Here is a 25,300-nt window from a genome sequence, read left to right as displayed (position 1 = left end):
CTTTTCCAGTGGAACTTCAAGTCAAATGGCTGTGTCCCAAATAACTGCTCAACTGCTGCTATTTATATCGGCCTCACAACGCCTGAAAGGCACGATTACAAAAACAATTGCTCCAAGGTCCTCTGGAAAAAAACACATCTCGCACAGGAAACTTTACTTTATAAACTTTTATTTACAACCATATGGACAAATCCAGTCTCTACATGGAGAGGACATACCTGACAGATGAGGTTTCTACTATCAAAAGGCTGCACTGTCTTGCTCATGTTTTAATGTGAAGTGAAACTATGGCCCCTATTTACCGGAAGCAGTTTACTCAACCCCCATAAACACACACACACACACACACACACACACACAAGACCTTTCTCAAGATAAAGTGTCACAACTCATCTGTGTATCACAACCAACCATTACGCCACTGCTGCTCACACAAAGCTCTCTGTCTTCACTCTGACAGGAAGCAGGCAGGTTGTGTGCCACCACAGATTAATCTGCAGCAGTGACAGAGTAAAATGTCCTGCTTGGGGGCCATTTTAATGTTACTTCAGTGAAAAAAAATTCCTTTGGTTGAAGTGTATGGGCGCTATACATTATTGACAAGACAGCCAGTGTCAGACGTTGCTTTAATTCCTCAAAGGAAGGCAGCAGAAGACAGACAATGTTAAGACAATGCAGGTAATAGTCAGTGTTCTAGTTTCTGTTCAGTTGCTTTGTCTGTCTGTGTGTGGTTTGCACACTAGTGCACATAGTTACAAAGGAAATCTCAAACTCAGCGTTCAAATACACAAAACATGATCACTACAAATACTTCATGTCTGCACACAGACAGTCTTACAATCACAAAAGGTCTAAAATGACTTAAAAATAATTAACAACCCACAGTGAGCAGAGCTGTTGATTCTACCACTGACAGGAGATACACACGATATCATGTCTTGATATGTCTTATAAATGTCCAGCTCTGACTTTGCTGTTGTTCCTGTGATGTCCCTTTTAATTTTCTCTTCAATTTCCAGTTTCCCCAGAGTCCAAAGCAGGTCTCTACACAATCCTCCTCCTGCAAAAATCAACTTTTCCTTCCTCTTCTGAGCTGCTTTTTTTAAACATTATTATTGGCTATCCCGTCTGGATTTCCACCAGCAGCCCATCTCACTGACTTTGGCAGACTGTGGAACCACTCTTGGCCCCCGCTGCGGCCTTCTTGCGTCTCTTGTTGAGTAGTGGGTTGCTGGAGGTGTCCAGATCTTTGATCTTCACCTGGTCGTAGTCCACGCGCATGGTCGCTAAAGCGCTGGTCATCTCTTCCTGTGAGGGACAGGGCAGAGGCAGAGTGTGTTAGTTCAATGAAGACTTGTCCAGCTATATATTAAAAAAGTCAGAAAGAATACTACACAGGGTAGTAAATGATGATAACCCTATCATAATAACAATAATAATATAATAATTGTAGGTACACATCGACCAATCTTTTCAATTTTGAAATTTCAAAGATTTAAATAATTAACATGGCCACTTTTACCTCTCTACATCATATTGTATAAGAGACCAAGACTCAGACTATATAAAAGAAGTGGATTTAGCTTTCAGCTGATGGGGAAGTGTTTTAAGCCTGCATTCTTTCTAATGGCCAGCAGGGGCGACTCCACTGGTCGCAAAAAGAAGTCAGCTTGTATAGAAGTCTATGAGAAAATGAGCCTCTTTCTAAGCTAATTTTGACCTCAGTAAACATATTACTAATGAGTTTATGGTCTCAATCACTACTTTCGAGTCTGTCCAAAACAGCATGGTGTTCGTTTTGTTTGTATGTTCTTTATGTTCCCATTTAGAGTAAAAACAGAAGATAAATCAGGGTATGCTTTCAAACACTACCATGACAACCTGTCATTTAGGACAGAGGCATTGCAATGCTTATCCATGGCACTGTGTACATTTAAGTAGCCATCATATTGTTTTTCGTTTTAAAGCTTTGTTTGTTTTAACTGTAAGATTTTGGTCGCCTAAAATGTCTTGTTTTGCGCTTGGTTGTACTAAAAAACACACTAAGGAGTCAGCTGTTCTCATTTTTCAGAAAGTGCATTTAGTTTGAAGCCTATTTGTTGCCAGCCAAAATGGAGTATTCATCCATGGCTATTGCTAAGAACATTAATTTTGGATGTACCTTGCTAACCAAGCTAGCTAGCGCTAGCATTAGCTGGTAACTAAGCGTTTGCTATGCTCATGGTTACCTGGCCCCGTCAGGCTGGTAACCAGCCAAATACGGTCACTTCTGGCTCCAAAAAACCAAGATGATGGCAGTCAAAATGCCAGACTCAAAGCTTCATAGTCCACAAAGCTTTTATTTAACATACAGACTTAAACTCTAAATTCTGGGAAATGGATATAAGTTTACTACTCATTTAAGGGCTTTTCCAATATACATAATAATTTACCAAATGATTTGTAGTGCAGGGTAGAGCTAGACTGGGTAGAGAGAAACGTATCCAGGAACATTTTATGAGCTGCGTAAAGGTCAAGTCAAGAGGAGCTAGAACAAATACAGGCCACAGACTGTAAAGAAACAACTAAAATGTCAGAAGATGGGCCTGCAAATTGGAGCTGAGACCTAAAGCTGTGGATGTGTTAACCCTCAAACTCTTCATCCTTTATGGTCCATGACTTGAGGCCACTTGTCAGTCGTAATCTATATGTTGAAATAATGCAATCTCTTTGTGCTTCCTGAAAAGTGGTTGTTTAAGAGTGCAATCAGTGACATTTTCACGCAACATAGCACTGCCCATTGCAGAAATGAACAATGGTGTACTGTGTGTATATCATTTTGGAGAAGTGTTCTTTTCATACCTTATCGCTTCAAACTTGCTCATTCAGCTGTTGTGAAGGAATGTCTCATTCTACTCATGATTTCTACTTTATTTATAGCCACTGAAATAATATGTGATTGCACCACTGAGACATTTTGTACAATACTGGGGAATCAACCCTACACTGACTTAACAAGAGCAAACAGTCTTCTTGTTCCTTAAACACATTTCTTTGTTTAAATCATGGAAACAGAGCTGGAAGAAATAGCACAAGAGGCTATGCTTCTTTGTGTTTCAATGTGTGTGAAATGTAAATTCAGTGTGTGTGTGTGTGTGTGTGTGAGTGTGCTAAATGTGAAAACTTTTTCTGAGTGCAGACTGTGATCACTGCTTCCACCTGGTGGCCACCGAGGGGGTATCATGATGTCATGATACACAAAATAAAAATCTTTACATTTTTTTAAATTTCAATTTGTTTCATTCACTGAAGAATGTTAAAAATCTCTATAATAATCAAGGGTTACTTCTCTGATTCAACACATGAAAATTAATTCAGTTATTTAAGGTTTAATATGTAAAATTTCCACACTAAAGTTCCCAAAATTGACTAGACCTATGTTTAGTATTTACTGATATATATTGATATATATCAACCTTGATATATATTATTAATACTTAAATACAAGTCCAGTTTGTGTGCTAGTATGATATGTACAATAACACTATAACATTACAACATCAAAAATACTTTTTACATTTCAGGATGATTGTTTTGAACACAGATAACAGTGCTGCACTACTCTGTAAGTCAATAGCCACATAATATTAGCTACAGTAGCTGCATGGGTAGTCCACTCATCTAGTGGTAACTAGCTAGTAAACGTTTCTTGTGTCTAATTTATTAGATATAAATGGCATGATGTGAAGAAACATGACCAAATGTAACATGGATAAAAGTTTAAGACTTTAACCTTATTTCTGCCAGGGTTGTTTAACAATGAAGACAACAACTCCCACAATCCTATGATACTTCTTAAGTGGTGTATTGTATGTTTTATTTGGCTCTGGAGGAGCTGTGTAAAGGCTGAGAAAATGACTCCCATGATGTCATAGTGATGTCATGTGGCTAGGAGACATCAAATTTGAACAGAAAGTGTCACTAACTGAAGGAGAGGAATTTGAAAGATGATACTTATACCATGTATGCATGACAGATGCTTTAGTTGCATTATGTCAAACGTAGGATGCAGCACTTTTGGTGCTTATCCCACACAAGAGACTAAAAGTCAGGATATCACTCTCTTTGCTCCATTGATTTTAGTTCTTTTTTTAAATCTGTCTCTTACTAGCCCCTAAATCTTTAAAGATGTCTAATACTTAATTACTGGAGTGCCACTGCAACACTGGGGCCAACTTAAAGCATTGAGTGCCCTGATGTGACAGTTTATAATGTAAATATATGTCCAGAGGGGGGCAGTGTTGATGTGCTTCTGACCTTCACATCCTCCCACATCTCTCTGTCTTCAGTCAGGACCCGGGTGGTGTGGAGTGGAGTGGAGGGAACCACCATGGACTTCTGCAAAATGCAAACACCCACACACATACACATACACATATGCAGATTTAGATGTAAGCAAACAGATGCAAGGCAAACAGGAAGTAGAACAGGAAGTATATACTTTCCATCTGTACATGACACACAGTTACTTACATTAATCCAGGGGTGGTTCATAAATTGAGAGATGGTCATTCTCTCATTAGGGTCCGTCTTCAGCAGCAGATGGATCAAATCTTTGGCTAGAAAAGCAAAGATAATTGCATTATTAGTAGCAACACATAGACACAAATGCAAATCCTGTGTCTCGCGAAGCTGCTTCTGGTCTTAGACAGACTGGCCTATCTTTACAGAAAATAGCAGTACTTGAGAGAGAAGAGCCAGATTGACTGATAAAATTGAATGTTAGTCATGCACTGTCATCGCAGGCTTGCTCTTGAGTTCTCTGTATGATGTCTCATGGGGGGTTAGGGCGATTCATTTTTCAGTCTTGAGAAGTAAAACTCCAGGAATAGTGGAACAGGAACAGTGCAGAAATACACTCAGTGATTTCAGGAGATGAGCCAGAGTGACCCGCCAAGCAACAAACAGAGCCCATAGTTTACCTAAACCATGGCTGAAATATGCTGTCTGTTTGCAGAGGCTGCACTTAGGTAGAGGCTTATTATCAAATCAAGTGTCAGTGTGGACAAGGCTTGTATATTTTATTTTGGTGGGAGCTTCTAACCTTCCTGTGAAACCTCAGACCACTCTGGGTTGGGGAATTCATACTGGCCCATTCTGATCCTCCTCTTCATCCCTGGAGAAATAGCCTGGCCAGTGTTGGAGTAAAATGGAGGGAAGCCACACAACCTACAGGTGAGACAGACAGAGTAACTTTAACACCTTGAAAAGATTCACTTACGTTTGAAGATGTCCACATGCAAAATGCATCATGTACAAAACATTTGTGGTGAGATCCATGCTGGCCCCCACCCAGTGGTGGAATGTAACTACGTATATATATATACTCGAGTACTGTACTTAAGTACAATTTTGAGGTAATTGTATTTACCAGAGTATTTTCTATTTTATGTAACTTCTATCTATCTATCTATCTCTCTATCTCTCTCTCTCTCTCTCTCTCTCTCTCTCTCTCTCTCTCTATATATATATATATATATATATATATATATATATATATATATATGTATATATACACTATCTATACTTCTACTTCACTACATTTTGAGGCAAATATTGCACTTTTTACTCCTACTACATTTAGCTGACAGCTTTAGTTACTTCTCAGGTCAAGATTTAACATAAAAACATGCATTTTGTATAAATTAAACCTCATAACAGTGTATATAGTTAAAAGGAGCCCTACCTTTACAAAATTAAAACACTGCTTACAAAAATACATCACGACAAATAATCTAATAAAATATTTAGACTATGCATAACAAGTACTTTTACTTTAAGTACATTTTGATGCTGATACTTTTGTGCTTTTACTTAAGTAAGATTTGAATGCAGGACTTTTACTTGTAGTGGAGAAATTTCACAGTGTGATATTAGTACTTTCACTGAAGTAAAGGATCTGAATACTTCTTCCACCACTGCCCCCACCCAAGCCCGCACCCAGTACTCACAGGATGTACATGATGACACCCAGAGACCACATGTCACATGACTTGTCATATTTCTCCGGGCCCAAAACCTCAGGAGCTTATCAGTAACAAAACACAAACACACAGAAACAGATACAATTATAAATGTAGATCAGTGGTCAAAATATATATTATTTTTACTATTCTGTCAAACCCTGTTAACCATCTGTGGTAGAAAAATACCATATTATTGTTAGAAAACAGCATAAAGCAACTTACCCACATAGTAGGGTGTATAACAGGGGGTCTGTAGAGGGTTGTGTAGCGTCGTCTCCTTTGCAAAGCCGAAGTCTGTCAACTTAAGGACCCCGTTTCTTTCTTTAGTGGTGTAGAGCAGGTTCTCTGGCTAGTTAGGCAGAAGAAGAAAAATACATTTTTTTAAATGACCTTTAATGTACCAGAATGAATTATATATTTTATGATTTGGATGGTGATCTTGATCTTTCTGCACCTTGATGTCTCTGTGCGCGATGTTAATGCTGTGGAGGTACTCGATGGCCGTGCCGATGTCCCTCATAATCTCAGAAGCCTCTGGTAGGAAAAAGACAAAACATACTCTCTCAAACCACAAGCAATACCAGTATCCCACTAAAAATATACAAATAAAACAGAGATCATGTGAAAGAAAGGAACAAACGTATATATTATGTTCTATTCTGTACTTCCCTGTCTGATGTATTCCAAGATGTCTGCCTTATATCCATCTTCCCTGGAAATAATGGTTCATTCTTTCTCTCTCACACATCCTGTGATGTGTTTATAACATAGCCCACCAGTCCTCACCTTTCTCAGTGAAAGCCTGGTCTCCTCTGGCCTGGATCCGGCTGAACAGCTCTCCTCCCTCCATACTGAAGACACACACACACACACACACACACACACACCACACACATTGTTAATAACGTTAAACATTTTTGAACATTTCTAAAAACTTTGATGATTACTGATTTTGGTTATCCATTTTCTGATCTGATTGAAATAGTTTTCCATTCTTTGTTTATAACGTAAGATCACATGGAATTATTTTCTGTGAAAAAATGTTTTGGCAGGTGAAGGTTTTTTTTTTAATGTTATGATCAGGAAGAAAACACGAATGCTTTTGGTCCTACTTTGAATATGTGGTAGAGGTGCACTTCAGCCTCTTGTGGTTGAAATGAGTATTACAACAACAAACACAAATTTTTCAAAAATTAAAGTTTTCCACATTTGAATCCAAGTAATTTCTACTTGTGTCATGCAGTGCAGTGAAGACACTGGGAAACAATAATGTGATAGATAATAAATCAAGGCTCAATGTGTTTTTTAGATGACAGTATAACAGGTAAAAACGTACATGTAACATAACCATAGAGATGCATAGAAACACATTACAGTGCATACAAAATTGCAAGTAAAAACAATACCACAATTTAAAAAAATGTATTTTCTACATCAACATTGTGTTTTATACGGTGAACACTGGGTCAGATTTCAGTGTAAGTCCTTTGAGTTGTTTCACAGCTAAAAACACTTTGGGCTTTCACCTAAAGCTTTCAGTTTCTGTTCGGATAAATTACATGTGAAATTGAAATTTTCCAAAATACTGAGTGAGGGTCATCTTCAAAAGACGGAAGTGTGGTAAAAGTACGAAAATCTTCTTATTCATCATTTGTTCTTATAACAACATTAGTTTGACAGTAAGATAGTCATCACACAATTCAACTGCTGATGAATAGTGAGACCTACAACCTTATTCTATTAAAGTTCTGACGTTCTCACTTTGAAAAATGTTACAGCTTCAGGATCCCAACTACCCATCAAACAGCAGTCAACTGAAATTTTTCCTTTTGATTCTCAGAAAAATGTGTTTGTGCTCAAAACCACAGGGGTGTAAGTCACTGTGAAGTAAGAGTGTACTTTTTGTGGTTCATGAGTTTACAGATGAACAGATAGCTGAGAGAGAAATGTGTGTGACTGAGTGCTAAACTGATTGCACTAGGCCGTACTGCAGTTCCTCTGACCCTGCCTCATAGAGGAATTAGTGAGAAAAGACAGAGAGCACACACACAAACACAGACACACACACACAAGGCCACTACATACGTTACAACACAAACAGTTGCTCTGTCAATAAATGTGAGGATGAGAACCAGTTACTGAGTGACTATTTAAAAATCCCCTTGAACAGAGGACAGTGTCATTTCTCACTTTTACCCACTGTGGTTTCTCTCTATTCCTCTATATCGTTGTTGTTTTTTTCCATTCAGAAGTAAAAGAAGCTGCAGTAAAAAGTGCAAAGTTCAACTACTTTTATACACGTCAAAGCCCACACACACATACACATGGTTATGGACTGTTTGTCATGACATGTGAAGCCTTGATGGAATTCAATCCTTCTGTCTCATTATCACTACTAATGTCTTCGCTTTGTCTCGTCTGAGTGTCAGGTCTAATGTCCGACCTTCAGTGTGACACAACGCTTATGCTTAATGCTCTATTTTGTTAACATAGGAGCACATACATAAATTGTAGAAATGACTTTCCTATATTATTTGCTGGTGTAAAAACATGTTTTAAATGTATTTTATGATACCTGTGTGATTTGAGCATAATACTAAGTGTCTACTCTGTAAAAAGTATTCACCCCTGACCTTTGATATGTATCATAATGTATTTTGTGTAGTGCCCTCTTTCTTTTAACATATATATGTTGCCCATAAAGTTGGAATAATTTTGTTGCCAGACACAATCCTCTTGTTAATTGTGGTTTCATTTTCATTATGATATGACTGATTAATACATTTTTGAGAAGATATACACTTTATCTGTCAAGAATAAATCACATTGTCACAATCATTTCATGGAATGGGGTAAAAAAATATTTTATTCAAACTTTAAGAGCAACCATGTATATATTCTCTATGATATCTTTTGTAACTTAGTATGCATTCTGGATCTACTGTTATACCTTGATATTAATTGTATGTCATTATCTTATTAAAAAGTAAATGTAACACTTACATCTAATTCAGTACAGTAGAACTATAGTTTCTTTTGTCTTTCATTGTTGACCTTTTCAAGTGCATTTGTCATGGGGATTTTTTAAAGGCACATCTGTTGGCAATCAAGAAAATAGCGAATCTGATAAAACACATACGTAGTTCACTCCTTATGTAATCTGTTAACATATCAGTGTAAAGCACAGTATCATAGTGTGCGCTTGAACTTACATTTTTTTGCTTTATCATACACAGTTTGTTGAGATGAAAGTATCAGTATAATATATTAAAAGAAATATAGCGTCACTCGTTTGTATTCACTACAGAGGTTATATTTTTGATTTATGACAAAGCAAATATTCCAGTCGCAACCTGTGTGATCTGAGCAGAGCTGCTGTAACTTCCCCCTTTTCTGGTCAACCTTTTTTTAGAAGAGGGTTGGGGGATAAATCCACATTATAAGTCATCAGCTGTGACTTATGGGAATTTGTCGTCACTTTTGAGCCTGATATTAAAATAGCAAGGGACAGCACTGTCTAATGGAAATGATTTATATGCTTAATGTAAAAAATAATCAACATTATTTTTCTAAGCCATAGCAGAATTTAACCATATTATGTCTGATAACTTGCACTGAATGTCACTTAAAAGGGAGACATAATAAGGAAATACATTGTTATCAAAAAAAAGTATCCAGAGTGTATAATCTCACCACTCCATGATGATGAGCAGGCATTTCTTCCCATGATGCATGTTCTCATACAGGCTGAGGATGCGGACGATATACGGCCCTCCTGATACTCGCCAGTGCAGCTCCACCTCTCGTCTGGCTTTGGGACTGTCGTAGAGAATCTGGAAGACACACAAAGATGTGTTATTATCAATATATAGTTCATTTGTGAAGAATATAAATTAATTTTCAATATATGACAGGATGTATGAATTCAAGATAATAAATTGCATTGCTAAATTCCATACAGGGTCGATATTGTTGTTGATCAACTTCAGTGGAGTCACATTTAGTTTTATATTTACACATCACACTTATTTTATTTATATTATTTTAATACACATAACATTTCTGTTTAACAAAATTAACAAATTAATAATAACAAAATTATATATATATATATATATATATATATATATATATATATATATATAATAGCGTTTTTTTGTTTCAAGTAATAACAGGAATATTTGACTTTGAGCACTGATTCATAGATCAATTGTGAGGATTTTCTGCTTCTTTACATTCTCTAATATTATAAATAATATCTTTGGGTTTTGGACTGTTGGTTAGACAGAACAAGACATTTGAAGAAGTCCCTTTAGGGTTCGGGAAACTTTGATAGATATATTAAAATAATTTATAATACAAACAATAAACAGACCAATCAAGAAAATAATAGGTAGATTAATTGATAATGAAAATGATAGCTAGATGCAGCTCTTATGTTGATATCAGAAAAAAATGGGTAATAAGATGATGACATACAATTAATGTCAAAGTATAACAGTAGATCCAGAATGTATACTAAGATACAAAAGATATCATAGACAATATATACACTGTCGCTCATAAAGTTGGAATAAATTTTTTTTTTACCACTTTTCATTAAATGATTGTGACAATGTGATTTATTCTTGACAGACAAAGTGTATATATTCTCAAAACTCTATTAATCAATCTTTTCCAAACATATCACGATGAAAATTAAATGGATTGTGCCTGAAAACTTTATGGGCGACCGTGTAATTTCCTCATTCTTTATTTTGTTACATACTGTATATCCTCAATGTAGCCTTATATGGTAAAATGATTTGTATTATTGTCATATGGTGAAAAGTGACCCTCAACAGTGTAGACCCTGGAAGAGAAAACTAATGTGGAAACCAAGGTCGAACACACATAGTCCTTAAGGCAGTCCGGCCACACGACAGGTTGTGTGTTTGACATAAGCAGATGCACACACACACACACACACACACACACACACACACACACACACACACACACACACACACACACACACACACACACACACACACAGGCACACACATACAGCAGGTGGGGGCCTTGACATAGCACACATCTTCAGTCAGAATGTATTTTTGGATGTGACAGGACTGGAGTGATCTCCTGCTGTTCACATGGCCTGAGCCTGGAGTACATAACACACACAGAGAGGCTGACTCACTGACGTATGACAGACACACAGACACACCAAACCAGTGCTCTCTAACAGGGGACTTTCAAATTCTCAAAATGTGTAAATAATATCAATTTTCCTCCCTAAGGGTGGAAATAATTTCTAATTTGTCTTTTATTCTAAAAACTCCAAGTGTCTGAACAGCTCATGGCTCGCAAATGTCAAAGAGGAAGTGAGGGCCGAGTGTTTCTGAGCAGCAGGGTGTTGAAAGTAGAAGTTGAGGGTTTCCTGTGACATTTTTTACTACATGTGTCCTAGTTTGTCAAAGCAAAGCAGTGTGCAGGTTTGTTTCTGCTGTGTCATTTATAGCTTTATGACTTTGATCAGAGCAGATTGCATGTGAGCTGCTTTCTTTAATTTCCTGCAGTGAATCAGAATTGGCTACAATAAAAGAGGACTGTGTTGGATTAAATACACATATAAAACACTGAGGGGGAGATGGAGAGATGATTAAGAGAATGAAAGAGACATAGTTAATCTTCTGATGGACTCTTCTTATGTGAGGCGATATCATGGAGACTGATCCTTCTGTAAACCAATCAACTTCACACTTCTCTAAACCAATCAGACCAATCCTCTGTCCATAGAGACTGTAACACACACACCTTGACCTGATACTGCCCACTAAGTTTAACAACACACTTCCTCTCTGACACAGACTACACACACACACACACACACACACACACTCATATGGCTGCAACAAGCTACACTCTATTGAATATTAGTAGCGCTGGTGTGTATGTCTTAATAAAAAGGTGGTTTATCTTTACAACCTCTACCAATAAAACGCTGCTCATAAAGTCTACGGCAAAGTGGTCTACAAGTGTTATTATACACTTTGTTCTCACGATTGTCTATACCTGCTCTGTGCAGAGATAATTGTAGAGCATTAGGGGTGAATAATGCTATACTACTCCACTTAACTTAGCTTGAGGCAGGAGGCAGAAAGACTAAAGTCATGCTAGCAGCTCGGTGAGGCTGTGATTAGGGACAGTGGTGTCCCTAACAGTCCCTAACATTAGCAAGGCCATGAGCTCAATCTTAGTTTAGCATGTTAGCATGCTAACATTTGATAATTAGCACTAAACATGAAGTACGGCTGGGGCTGATGGGAATGTAATTCATTTTGCAGTTATTTAGTCATAAAGCAGATTATTGAAAAAAAAAAAAGTTTATTTGGACCTAATGAAAAGTTAAAGGGGACCCGTCAATCTAATTTTAAGGTTCTTACTTGTATATGTTTTATTTTACTAAAACATGTTAAAATCCCTTACTATTAATAAAAAACTAAATTTCTCATATTGTCTGTCTGAATATACCTATATTCCCCCTCTGTCTAAAATGCTCCATTTTAGTGTCTGTCTCTTTTAGCTCCCCTCCTGAAAGTCCAGACTGCTCTGATTGGTAGATGCTGCCTCTGTGCTGTCAACATCTTTGCACCATCATTACAGCCGGGGAATGACTGCAACGGCACTTTAGCGGTACTTTCTACCTACATATAATATAGCTGTGACATCACAACCTTATGGAAGTCCTGATGTCTTGTTTATGGCTGAATACGGGCTGTGTGCATTTCTCCCTTGATTGAGCATTTTGATACCGTATTTATACACCATGTATACCTACTTAATAATCAAAAAAGATGTGGAAATCACATTTTTAACAATGCACGACCTTTAAAGGATTCCCAAAGTTGCTGCAATATGACCTAAGGGGGGCATGAGGAAAGAGGAAAAGTCAGGGAATCAAAATCATTAGGATTCACCCTCAAAGAAGATTTTTTTAACAATAATTCATGTGTAGTTTTTTTTTTGCACTATTGTAATGCAATTCTTTAAAAAAAAAAATGAAAAACACATAATACTGAACTCACCTAACAAAGTCAATATACAACACACTTTAAACTGAAGTAAGAATTCATCATAGGAAAACTGCAGTGTACTTTACACAAAACAATGACATGTGTAAAGTCCCAAGCTTAAGTCCACACCAAGCAATGAAAACATGGATTTGATTGTAATTGTTATTTTAGATTTTTACATTAACTTTGTCCAGCAAGTTCTGACTTATCAGAATGAACTGAACGGACAGCAGATATTTAGTAATTGACAGCAGCACAACGTACAGCTCTTTGAATACTACGAAGATCCTTAACCATAAAGGACCTCTTCTTGCATTCATTCAAGACGACCTCCTGGTGCTTCAGGACTGCAGCATGTTTCATCCATGCTGCTGTCAAAGTACATAATGAGCTTAAATTGCTCAAGGAGCAGCCGAAGAGAGTCAATGGAGATCATAAACCCAAACCTCTCAGACTGATTAACTTCTTTAACAGCACTGTTTGCCTGGAGCGAGCCTGCGCAAGATCTGATTGAAGTTTTAAAAACACAAGAGCTCTTCCATGCAGTGTCTGATGAACCGCTGAGAACTTCTATGACAGTTTGGTGGGTCCCAGAGGAAAACCAGATGTGCCACCATGATACCGAAGACTGACCTCAGAGACAAACACACACAAGCACAGTGATGGGATTTTGACTATGAATGGAAGCCTGTACATGGAGATCGCACAGCTTTCCATGCGCTTAGCTGGAAGGCACTTTAGGCACTAAAATGGAACAATCAGTGGCCAAATACGTGCTTCCATTGGTATTAACAGCTAATGGGTGTGCTTAGGAGGACTGCCGTGCACCACAGGGCTCTCCCAGGTCTCTTTCTTCCCAGGAGTCAGACAAGTTAAAAGAAGCCTGATGACTGTAACTGAATTACATTAACAGGATGGCTGCCCTCCAGCTCTGCTGCAAAGTGGATTAAACCTATACCCATCCATTACGTTTAGCGCTCAGAGAAACACTTAATTAAAAAGCCAGTGAGCTAGTCATCTCTCCTAACCCCCTCCACATCAAACACCCTCAGTCCCCTTTCTATTTGCCTTGAGATTAAAGAAATACAGGTCGTTAATGATCTTGAATGACAATAAAGTAGAATAAAAATGATCGGATACACTCTGTCACTTACAATCCAGTTCACACGCAAACCAACAGACGCCAGTAAGAGTAACTATAAGGAAGGCATGTTGCGATTTCATGAGTGTTTCCTTTGTAATCTCTCAAAGCTTTTAACAGAGTCTTCTGAGAGCAAAAGGGGTTTAAGACACTAAAAGTGTTGGATTTGTGGTGTTTACTCAAAGCTGGGGTCACCCTGACTTGCTGCTAGCATTCTCTGGGGGAAGCTGAAGTCTATCAAAGACCAGGTGATGATGTTATGGATGCAGTCGGCAGTTAAATGACTACAGAGAAAAAACATTTTCACAGCTTAACAAAATATTCAGTGTGCAAGATTCAGAAAGATTTTTAGTTTAAAACATCCTAAAAATTAACTTTCGTTATTAACAGATGTGTTGAACACATGTGAAGAACTAACAGTGTTGACGTCTATTTATTGCATTGCAGGGATATTGAAACAAGCATGCTAAGCAGCTAGCCCCACCCCTTCATGTCTTGTAACACCACTTGTGCCTCAAGAGGCATTAGTGGGTCACTGAAACGTCCACGCTGCCATCAGAGAGAAAGAAGTAGACTCAGCTATAGTTAGAAGTTAGCCTGGGTATACCCAGACTGCCTTGCGTGCTCGATTTCATTTCGAACTGCGAAAGGGTCTGGAAACCAGAGAGGTTTCTTAGCCCTGTTTTAGGGATCCAATCACAGAACGGGGAGGGACGGCAAGACGATGACGCGTACTACCCGGCAGACGGAAGCTTGTAGTTTTCTTACGGATCCAACATGGCTGCAGCAGATGCGAAACTCTCTTTAGCTGTAGATGGTGTTTTAAATAGTTTAGAGCGAAAGTTGAAAGGCGAAAGGTCTCTTGGCGGCTCCGCTGTCCCCCGGCTCATAGCCGGGGGACTACTGCCCCAATAGCGGGGCTACTGCCCCGCTATTGTAACGCCGGTGATCTCGCTACGAGCCGGGGGACAGCGGAGCCGCCGAGAGACCCGCAGCAGCTTGTTTATTGCCCATAAAATCAGTGGATTTGTGTGGCTGAATGACATGAGGGGGAATAAAGCGTGAAAATAAATAATCTTGCAGAAAGCGAGAACTGGAGACGCAAAGCAGCAAGCAACACTCTCTCACAGACACACACACAACAAACATCAATTTCTGTTGCTCTACTACGTCATGTGGTATAACTGATATGATTGGCTAAGAGCTACCAACAGACACTTTTGATAGACATTCTAAGCGCCCAATAAACGGCTCCGGAGGATCGTAAACCACACCTCCTCTACAGAGAAATGAACGGCTGGTTCCCAGACTAAATCTCATTTGAGATTGTCTGGTGTTAGCCAGGCTAGTTAGAAGTAGCTACAACAGTTTGCAGCTTTGCATCTAAATCTAAAATTAAGACCTAACCCTGAACTGAAATTCTGCATTTAAGACGGGTCAACGGAAAGTTTAGCTCCATCCAGGTGGAGATTTCCTGCTCAGTGGAGCGCATGGAGACCAAAGGCGCCAAGGCAAGAGGAAGCAGAATCAAGGCCAGCTAGGCTAAGAGCAGCCCTGCATAAACCTGCTGTACAGTGTTTCTCTCGCCAACTCCTGCTCTCTCGTCAACAAGCTGGATGACATGACACAGTGGATAACCAACCATTGCACAGGTAGTTACGTTATAGTGATATTAGAGACGTGGCTGCATGAAAACATCAACAACTTAGCTTAGCCATGGAGCTAGCAGGCTGCAGACCCCACATCTAACTGCATTCGACTGTGCCTCCTTTCTGCCAGGCTGTTGGTCTCTGTGCTCTCCACTGAGAAAATATCTGCCAGGATGGAGCTAGACACTCGGGACCTGTGTTAGTTTGGAAAGTTCACTACACTTTTGAGGACATTGTGAGGTTAGTTACTTGACTTGCTTGAACAGTGTCATCGCTGCATTTAGTAAATCATGCAATTCTTTTTTTTTTTTAAGATGTTTTTTGGGCATTTTGTAGCTTTATTGACAGTAGAGATATAGAGAGTGAAAGGGGGATACAGAGGGGAAGACATGCGGGAAAGGGCCCCGAGCTGGATTCGAACCCGGGCCGCCCGCTTACGAGGACTGGGCCTCTGTGGTATGCGCTCTACCTGGTGTGCCAACAAAACTTTTTTCTACAAAACACTTGTGTGCTGTAAACAGCTCAATGTCTTCTTACAAATCCTGTTTTTCAGCTCTGACATAAAAAAAATCAGTTTCAATTCAGCAAGTAGCCTGAGGATTTTTTGGCAAAATCTGCTGTCATTTCTAAACCGTTATTGTGTTTTCCCCCCTCATAGTCTGACATGAGGCTATCAAGCATCATATCCCTCTTGGCCCTTCATTTAGTTGTTTGTGACTTCCTATTTTCTGCAGCAGTTTATCTCTTTTTCTCATTATCTATTTCCCTTCATTATATCAGAGCCTGGGTCTACAGCTTTGCTTGTGCCACTGCTGCTGCTTGCTTTGGCAGCTCAGATCCAGATGGATTACTGTAAGCCAATAAATCTCTCCGAGTCTGTGCCCCAGTGGTGACAACCTGAAGACCCATGCTTGTGTGCCCCTACCCGTGTATGAAGGCGGGCCAAAGTTTCCATTACTCCCAGAACCAGGTGTCACTGTCAAAATCCACGTGTCTCTATGAAGCAGCGTAACATTTCATAGCATATGTCTGGGTGACTGTTCCACGAAACACAGCTCCATGATCATGTTCAGCCTGTCCACATGTGCAGCATGTGAGCTCTGTGGGCAACATGTACAGTACATGTCAAACCCATGTGAACAGAAGGTACATACACATAAGACAAAGCATAGACATCCTTCCGCACAAAGAAGGATGCACAAAGATGGGTTTTGTTTGTCACCATTAAAAGCTTTAGTTTCAGTCTGCGTCATGGATGTCTGGCACAAATCTGACATGGATGGTGATATCGTCTGTGCAAGTCATCCAAATAAGTGCGTTCGTAAAATAATCTTTTACTTTGAACTCATTTCAACTTGTTTCGGGGGAAAAATTACAGTCCTTAATGTCCACCTTCAGTTGCACTCGCAAAATAAATCTGTGCACAGTTGATAAATCAGAATAGTTACTTTTTAAGCAATAAATGAATTCCACCGCAAACCCATGCCCTGGTGTTGGTGTGGGCATTTAAAATCACAAAGTTGGACTCTGTGTTCAATGATAATCTTGGCTATAGAATTAAAAGTGAACTCACTGTACAGCTCTAAGATGTTTACATATCAATATGTATCAAGATGACTCTAATAACAACAGCAATTGTATTTCCAGACAGGTATAAACATTCCATACTTGTATATAACATACAAGTGTTTATAAAGGGTCAGTTCATGGTCTACACTTAAAAAGAAGTGTAGATTTTTCACCAAAATGCTTTTCTGCTGTCTGTTATTCCAAACTGACAGGTTTGGACAAACAGTTTGTGAAACTACTTCCAGTACTTCATGTCAAACATTTCTTAAATCAACTTTGAGTTTGTAAGCATATATGTCATGTAAAACTATTTGAGAAACACAAAAACTTTTAAGTTGTGCTCTAAGTGAATATATCTTTAGCTTTAATGGTCAAGTAGGGACTGGCCTAACTGAAGTTTATTGTGAGGTGTGTAAGGTGAGCTGAGGGGGTCCTCTACTACCCTGTTTATAACATACTGGTAAGTGTCAGGTGACTTCAGTACCTTCAGTGCGCACTTCTGTCCAGTCTTCTTGTTGAAGCATTGGAGGACTTTGCCATTGATCCCTAAGCCCAGAACCTGAGTGGAGATCTTATAATCGTCCGTGACTGCGTTGCGTTTAATGTCCAGTTTAGGGTGGACGGGCATGGCGAAGTGTGTGGGCTCGCTGTCCGCGTCCTGTGTGTCAGTAGCTGGAGGAGCGGGCTGCTGCTGCTGCTGCTGGTTGTCAGCCGGAGAGTCCGGCTCTGCCTCAGCCTTTGGCGCTTCAAGCGGCTTCTCCTTCCCGTTTCCATTTTGTAGCATGTTCAAACAGGCTTTCTGTCAACAGTGGTGCTATGGAGGAGAAAGCGTGAGTAATTCACCAAAGTAATGCGATGACGCCCGCTGCCCTCCGGTAATCACAAAGCTGAGAAGGATCCCTGAGCACTGCTGGAGCGTCTGGGTGTCCTGGGCACCGCAGCCCCTGTATGGACTAATCCCACTGTTTCTACAAAACAGAGAATGAAACTAAATACATTTGTTCAAGCTTACAAAATAATTATTTCTCTCACTGAACTTAAATACCAGCCTATTTTTTAGAAGAACTGTTCTGTCAATCAGTCAAAGCTGTCTCTTCAGAGAAATCCAAATATTTGATCATCTGAATATTACACAAATTAAATTCCAGTTAGAAGAGTCTTTCACAGACGGGTGAATATATTCTGCTGATCTCAGCTTCCCGTTGATCTGAAGTCATTTGGTTGCTCACATGGCCAGTCAGTGTCACTGTTTGCTTAGGCACCACCCTCCTAAGTCATATTTCTCAACTGGCCCTAGGTGAAAGTCTTAAAGGAGCAGGACGTATATTCAGCTCAGTGAGCAGTGTGGAGGACAAGAGAAGCTAGTTGTTGGCTTAAGGAGGGGAATAGATTATAGAGCAAAATGTACACATGGATGTATGGTCCTGAAAGGCAACAGTATAGTATGTAGAAAACCACCGGGGCAGGATTTCTCAGACCTGAAGGTACTTCTGCTGTTGTAACTAATGTTATATAATAGTGAAATAATAATGTTTTGACTCAATGCCTCAACAGGTAACCAAAAATATATGTTCTAATAATAACACACTAATGTGGCACTGTAAAAACTGTTTATTTCTAAGAGAGCTTCACTAAGCTCAATTTAAGTGACATAAGCTGCAAAGACAAAGTATTTGTTTTGAAGAAACTGCAACTGCAGTCACAATCATTGTGGGCTGTGAAACAAAGATACATCACACAGGTGTTTTTTTCTTGTGTTTGAAAAAGTCTTGTTTATATTTAGTAGTCCAGCGCACAGATGAGGGCAACTCCCCGTTTGATCCAGTGTCCCTGACTGTGATCTGTTGGCAGCTCCACAGCAATCACGTAGTTGGTTGAATGACCAGTTGTAGACAAAGTTCCTACAAAAGGATCACAAAGCAGCTCAGTGTCATGCAGACATTTAAGTTTTTTAACAATTTTTCCATCTCTGCACTGGTTTTCTGGCAGTCTACCATCCATGCCAGCACAAGGTGTTGGCTATGTGCTGTGGGTGGAAAAAAACAGAGCTGCACTTTCAGACTTCGTGAAACAAGACACTAACTGGAGTCTATTTTGGGTGAGTAATAAAACCACCAAAAGGAGATACACACAAACACTACGGCCAGCCGCCCAGCACCTAGTCACTCTGAAAAAAGTTCAATACATTGAGCAAAATTTTAAGTAAATTGATTCCCTTGACTGGAAAATGTATTTTAGAACTGCTTTAATATACAAGTTATTTGCCAAGTACTATCTAATCTAAAAAAATATTAGTTGTAGTATAGAGATACTGTGTGTACTAACCAGCACGTGTGAGGGTCTTGTAGATGGGGCAGACGTAGACCCCAGAGGTTGGAGGTTTGCGGTCGGGTTTGGGGATCAGCCATATGACGGCCATTTCTGTGTAGAGCTCCTTGGGCCGGGACTCGGTGAGTTGACCTGCCTCATTATCCCAGCGAGCCCCCTCCAGGAATAGACCATGGATGTAGCAGCCTGTGTTTGGTTTCTCAGTTATCTCTGACACTGACTTCACTACCACCTGAGGGAGAAGGGATTACAGAAGAGACGAGGTAGAGACATAGTGATAATAAACTATTAAAATAGACCTTCAAAGCAATGCCAACACGGTGTATGCTCATATTCATATGGAGTCAATTTAGAGTGGTAAATATGTAGCGGCATCCTGAAATCAACATGTTTTCAGAAGGGGGGACAGTGTCAAAGAAACAGACTGTCAGACATTTAGCTTACTATCTGACCTCAAAGTCAAATCCGATTGTGTCGATGGAGGTGCCGGAGCGACGGGCATAATTCTGGAGGGTTCCAGTGAGAAAAGCCTGGGGAAAAAAGAAGCCGCTGATCCAGAAAACAGGTGGAATGCTATTATAGATCCATCTCTGCAGGAAATTGATCCTCTGAAGCAGATCTGACACCCAGGAGGCCAAAGGCTTCAGAGACGGGTAAGCCTGAAGGGAGAGAGACACGTGGCCAGTGAGCTGTATATTCTTAGAAAGCAGAGCCTGGAATTATTAGAGCAGGACAGAAATGTCACCCAAAAGTTCATCTGATTTCCTGTATACTGAAATCACTACAAAATGTCAAATGCCCAAGTCTCATCCCCACCAGCGCACAGATGGATGTCATAATATCAGTTCAGTTCAATGCATATTGCAGTATACTGTACTTTGACATTTCTGGGTTACATTACCTTAAAATTCCTCTAAAAGTCTGTGCATGCTTGTGAGTCAAGGTTTCTCTTTTACCTAGGATGAGCCACCCCGTCTACATAATTGCTCAATGCATAAAAATATGAGAAAGTTACTTAAAAAACCCAAAACCCTTAATAGGATTTTAGTCGATAATGTATTCACATATCTGCAGCATTTTGGGATGTGGGTCGTCTTCAACATGTTATGCTACATAATGTTGTCCAGTGGATGTATCAGGCCATCTGCCCACTGGGCACTGGTACTCAGAAGTGAATCAGAACGAAAATAACTGTTGTGTGTGTCTTGCCTTGGCTTTCCACATATCAGGCACCACATTGTTGAACAGGCTGTTGGCCATAAGCTCCAGTTCAGATGACATCACCACCAAACCCTTCAGAGCCTTCACAATATCACTGAGACTCCCAGAGATGACCGCCAGCAGCTTGTTATACCTGTGGGATAAACGATACAAGGACTAAAGTGCTAATGATTTGGACTGGCAATACCTGATTCTGTACTACAAAATGTTAAGACGAATACATATTGTACTACTGTCATAAAGGAAAGTGAAAACATAATTCTAACCTAATTAGGGTTAGGGTTGAATTCTAATTCTCTATCTTAGATTATTTAAATAATTCATTCTGAGGGCCCAAAAGAATCAAAGTAGCGAAATAATTTTCCAACCAGTTGTTACATCCTGATATAACTTCAATTTAATTCTAATACTGCTAATGTATCTGTTAGATTTAGTTACAAATCTAAATAATACATAAATTACTAATAAGTAACTAATGAACAAAAATTGGAGTTCATAAAACTGTACAGAAAATGTGATCAAAGGGCATTCACAGACACACAAATTAAAAAAACAAACTTGTTCATAACACAAGGACAACAACATTTTAAGGAAAAAAATAGAGAAGTGTTTAGTACTCCACAGTATGAAAAGGAAAATAATATATTTGGACGCGGATAGGACTGTTGACCAACACAAATGACTCAGCAAACAAACTCCAAAACTCTCTTTGGACAAGTCGCTGACATCACAAGGTGCAGAGGCTCACACACAACCGAATGAAAAAGCTGTTATTATACCAGTATGATTACAAAGCCATATAATTATGATTACTGGATGTGAGTTTTGAAGGGTACAATTTCAGCTACTGGACTCAAATAAAGATGTTACATTAACAGTTACACATTTAATTCCTTTTACCTCAAGAGTGAAACAATTTTACATTTACATCAGGAAAAATCGCTTAACTATTCTGGGAAAAGCTATATATGGTGAGATAAATATTGTCAAAGATGATTTCAGTGCAGCACAGATGTCAGCTTTTTATTTTTGATCTCAAAGAATTACCAAACTGTAGACTTTTGTTCTCCAGCTGGATGAGCAATTTCTTTAAATAATAAAATAATAAATTAATTTACTACAAAGATAAAGGTTAGGTAAGGATAGATTCATTTGCTGTTATGAGTTCTTGGGAGTAATCCAAGCTGATCCCAGTATGACTGATACAGAGTGCTTTCTCAAAGCACTGCCAACACAGACAGAAGAAGGAATACTGTGCAAGAACAGTGTCTAATACACAGTACATAACATACATGACAATACAACAACTACTTTCAATTGCACATTGATAAAAATTGTGAACAAGCAACAACCTCCTCGTCTGTGAAGCCAAGTGCCGTAAGCCTACATTCTTTCTAGTGGCCAGAAGAGGGCAACTTGACTGGTTGGAAAAAGGATTGTTTATAAAGTGAGTGAGAATATGACCCTACTTCAGACATTAATCATCTTAGTAAACATTTTCCTAATGGGTTCATGATCTTAAATGCAATTTTCAAGTCTTCTGCAATACAGCATGATATTCATTTTCTAAATTATGGTTCCATTTAGAGTAAAAAAGATAATAAAGCAGGGTATGCTTTAGGGTGCAGATACCTTGTGATGTCACAGTGGCTATGTCCACTTCATATACACGGCTTACCATTTTTAAAATAAAATTTCATTCAAACATCAGAATGTTCCTCCATCTTGTCACATCTTTTCAGCGCTGATCATAAGTGTGAAGCAGAGCTGACTGGTGTGTGTTATAATATCTGATGTTACCTGATGACCTCCTGGATGAGCACTGTGTTCATGGATTCTTCATAGAGGACCGGGTACTTTTCCATTACCTCCTGAATGCTGAAAGGCTGAGGAATCTTTTCAGCGATGCCTGCCACTATCTCCTCCACTATCTATGGAACAGGAAGAGGCACATCACCAATGAGGCACAACATGTCTCAGCTGTAGTCCAGGCATTTAAAAATGCACGTATTACAACCAAATTTCTGACAGGCTGCTAAAAATGGCTCAGGTAGTATGATTGCCTGAAAACTGTTTGCACATACTATAATATGATGCAGTAGCACAGATGGTTAAGATTGTACCTCCTCCAGAGTTTTGCCCCCAGCAGATGCAGCGCGAGGCTGGAGACGAACGACGGCTCCCAGCAGGGCGAAGGTCTCATTCTGGGCAAAGCTGATGTTAGCGTTGTCATGGAGACCAAAGATCTCAGGTGTATCATTGATGGGCAAACCACGAATGTATGCCAAGTAACCCTAGAGTCAGAATTGCCATGACAACAGGTAATTCGCTGACACCAATTGTCATCAATTAGTTTGATATTCAGCAGTTCATAAGTTGATTTATGTGACCATATTCCAAACTGCATCTAATAATTTTTATAGTCATATTGAAAAAAAAATATATATACACAATCTGTAGTTCAGTACATTTCATTTCAAGTTAAAGTCAGTCTTCTCATTGGAAAAATGATGCGCATGTGTCAGTGTTGCTGTGTACTTATTTGTGTAAGGCTTATTTGACCCTTTATTGCAATGATTATAAATTGCAGGACTCTTTTGTTTTTAAAATAATGATCTGACCTTTAGTGTATTATGTTGTAATCACAACGATATCATCATGTTTTAAAGATAGCTGTTTTGCAATACATCAGCTTAAGACTCACCATTAGTTATAGTGAACAGCACATAACCCTGTGATCCCAAACCTTTCAAAATAGATGCAGTTTTGGAGAACAACAACAGATGTAGACAAAGGTCACATCTAATGCACTACTCTTATCTTTTTAATGCTCCTGCATTTATCTGACCTTGAGATCCAGATTTGTGTCGATCTGCCGGTAGACTCCAGACGAAGAGTAGACATGATCATCAATAAGCACAGCGGGACAATAGAAATCCTCCAGCACACTGAGCAGACATCGCCTGTCCCAGTCATCTGTCACGCGGCCACCATAATTGATCTGCCCTGCAGTATATTTTAGCACCTAGAGAGGTAGAGGACAGAAAGGGGAGACAGATAGATTAACACACACACACATCCTCTGGCTGAGACCAAAACTTGTGTGTCTAACTAAAGGGCCTATGTGGGTATGTATGACACATGTCACAATTGCAAAACAACTGTGAGGAATGGATGTGTGTAGGGGTTACAGTGACTCCAAATCATGTGGCTTTGGAGTTATGATTGTCTTACTGTAACAGATTTAATACAGACAGAAGCCTCCTCTCCCCCACCTTGTATGGGACATCTTGGTTTTCGTCCAGGAACATTTTGAGTTGGCTGATGCAGATGTTCAGGTCTCCGTCTGTGAACTCGTATGGAATGTTAAAGCCCAGTGGGCCAAACTTTCTTCGCTCCAGAGCAATTCCATGGAAGAGGCACAGAGACAGGAGCAGAGACTTGAGGTGTGACATCTGTAGAGGAGAGGAATAAGTTGGAGACACTATGTGATCTCAAAAGCAATAATGCAATATTTCTAATCAGAAGTTTAAGATGGTAAGCAGTAACAGACTCAGATAGTGACTGAAGATGAGGCAGACCTTAGTGGAAGAGGAGATAAAATCATTGGTGAGCCTCAGGTAGGTTTTCTGTAGATTGGCTTTGATTCCCTTAGGAGGCTCAATGGTCATCTTTGACCCATTTTGGAGAATGGACACTGGGAACTTGTTGCTGGGAAGACTTGTGAGCCAGACACGGAAGTCTTTGTGCACCTGTTTAGAGGTTGTGAGACATGTGGTGCCCGTGGAGCAGTAAAGGGAGTAAATGAACAATGGCAAAGTAGATGAAAGGCTTGTCTAGAATACGGTACTACTACAGTGTACAGTATTTGTATGCTCTGACCTTTACTGGGTTGATGTTTTCAACGAGCCTCTCCAGGGAAGGCATCCAGCTGGGTGCTAGGTGACAGTTCTGAAAGAAGACCCACTGACCTCTTTCCATAGCAGTGTGCATCAGGGCCTCAGCCCAGGGGCCCTTAATCACACAACAGCAGGAGAAAAGGCAGGTGAAGACAATTACAAGGATTGTGCCAAAAACCGTAGGCTTAACATTGAATATATAATTTCCTGACACTAGGGTTTCTCAGACTAAGAATAACAAGCGATAGAGCAATTCCGTCAGTACAGTTAATTTATACTGGTAGGAAATCCTTCAGTGATTGTTGTTTAGGAGGTTTTTACCGTGAGCCAAATAATCCACAGAGGTCTCCTTTTCTGCAAAATAACTTGTCCCACTGATTAAAACCAGTTAAAAACACAGAATAAAGCTGTTTCACCTTTCCCGACATTG

At 39.4% G+C, this 25,300-nt stretch overlaps 2 protein-coding genes across 2 annotated transcripts in view; both read right to left on the bottom strand.

Moving 5' to 3' along the window:
* Nucleotides 1-110: 110 nt before the first annotated feature.
* mapkapk3 (MAPK activated protein kinase 3) lies at nt 111-18,680 on the bottom strand. Its single transcript, XM_059328652.1, has 10 exons — nt 17,907-18,680; nt 9,699-9,838; nt 6,792-6,856; nt 6,460-6,539; nt 6,228-6,354; nt 5,991-6,066; nt 5,084-5,208; nt 4,513-4,598; nt 4,297-4,377; nt 111-1,308 (listed from the first exon to the last, which is right to left on the bottom strand). The coding sequence occupies exons 1-10, from the start codon at nt 18,204-18,206 to the stop codon at nt 1,153-1,155; spliced, it is 1,236 nt and encodes a 411-aa protein (XP_059184635.1). The 5' UTR covers nt 18,207-18,680; the 3' UTR covers nt 111-1,152.
* Nucleotides 18,681-19,018: 338 nt separating this feature from the next.
* The window catches only part of dnah1 (dynein, axonemal, heavy chain 1), a 35,381-nt gene continuing 29,099 nt past the window's right edge, over nt 19,019-25,300 (bottom strand). Inside the window, exons 70-79 of the mRNA XM_059329353.1 lie at nt 24,854-24,985; nt 24,553-24,723; nt 24,247-24,426; nt 23,820-23,996; nt 23,095-23,265; nt 22,772-22,902; nt 20,960-21,104; nt 20,203-20,409; nt 19,748-19,982; nt 19,019-19,323 (exon numbers count right to left, since the gene is read on the bottom strand). Coding sequence (XP_059185336.1) covers nt 19,202-19,323; nt 19,748-19,982; nt 20,203-20,409; nt 20,960-21,104; nt 22,772-22,902; nt 23,095-23,265; nt 23,820-23,996; nt 24,247-24,426; nt 24,553-24,723; nt 24,854-24,985 — 1,671 coding nt within the window. The 3' untranslated portion in view covers nt 19,019-19,201. The remainder of the gene's footprint in view (nt 19,324-19,747; nt 19,983-20,202; nt 20,410-20,959; nt 21,105-22,771; nt 22,903-23,094; nt 23,266-23,819; nt 23,997-24,246; nt 24,427-24,552; nt 24,724-24,853; nt 24,986-25,300) is intronic.

The sequence above is a fragment of the Centropristis striata genome, chromosome 3 (assembly GCF_030273125.1).
Source record: "Centropristis striata isolate RG_2023a ecotype Rhode Island chromosome 3, C.striata_1.0, whole genome shotgun sequence".
Lineage (NCBI taxonomy): Eukaryota > Metazoa > Chordata > Actinopteri > Perciformes > Serranidae > Centropristis > Centropristis striata.
The sequence above is the reverse complement of the archived record's forward strand: the minus strand, read 5'-3'. Positions and strand labels throughout refer to the sequence as shown.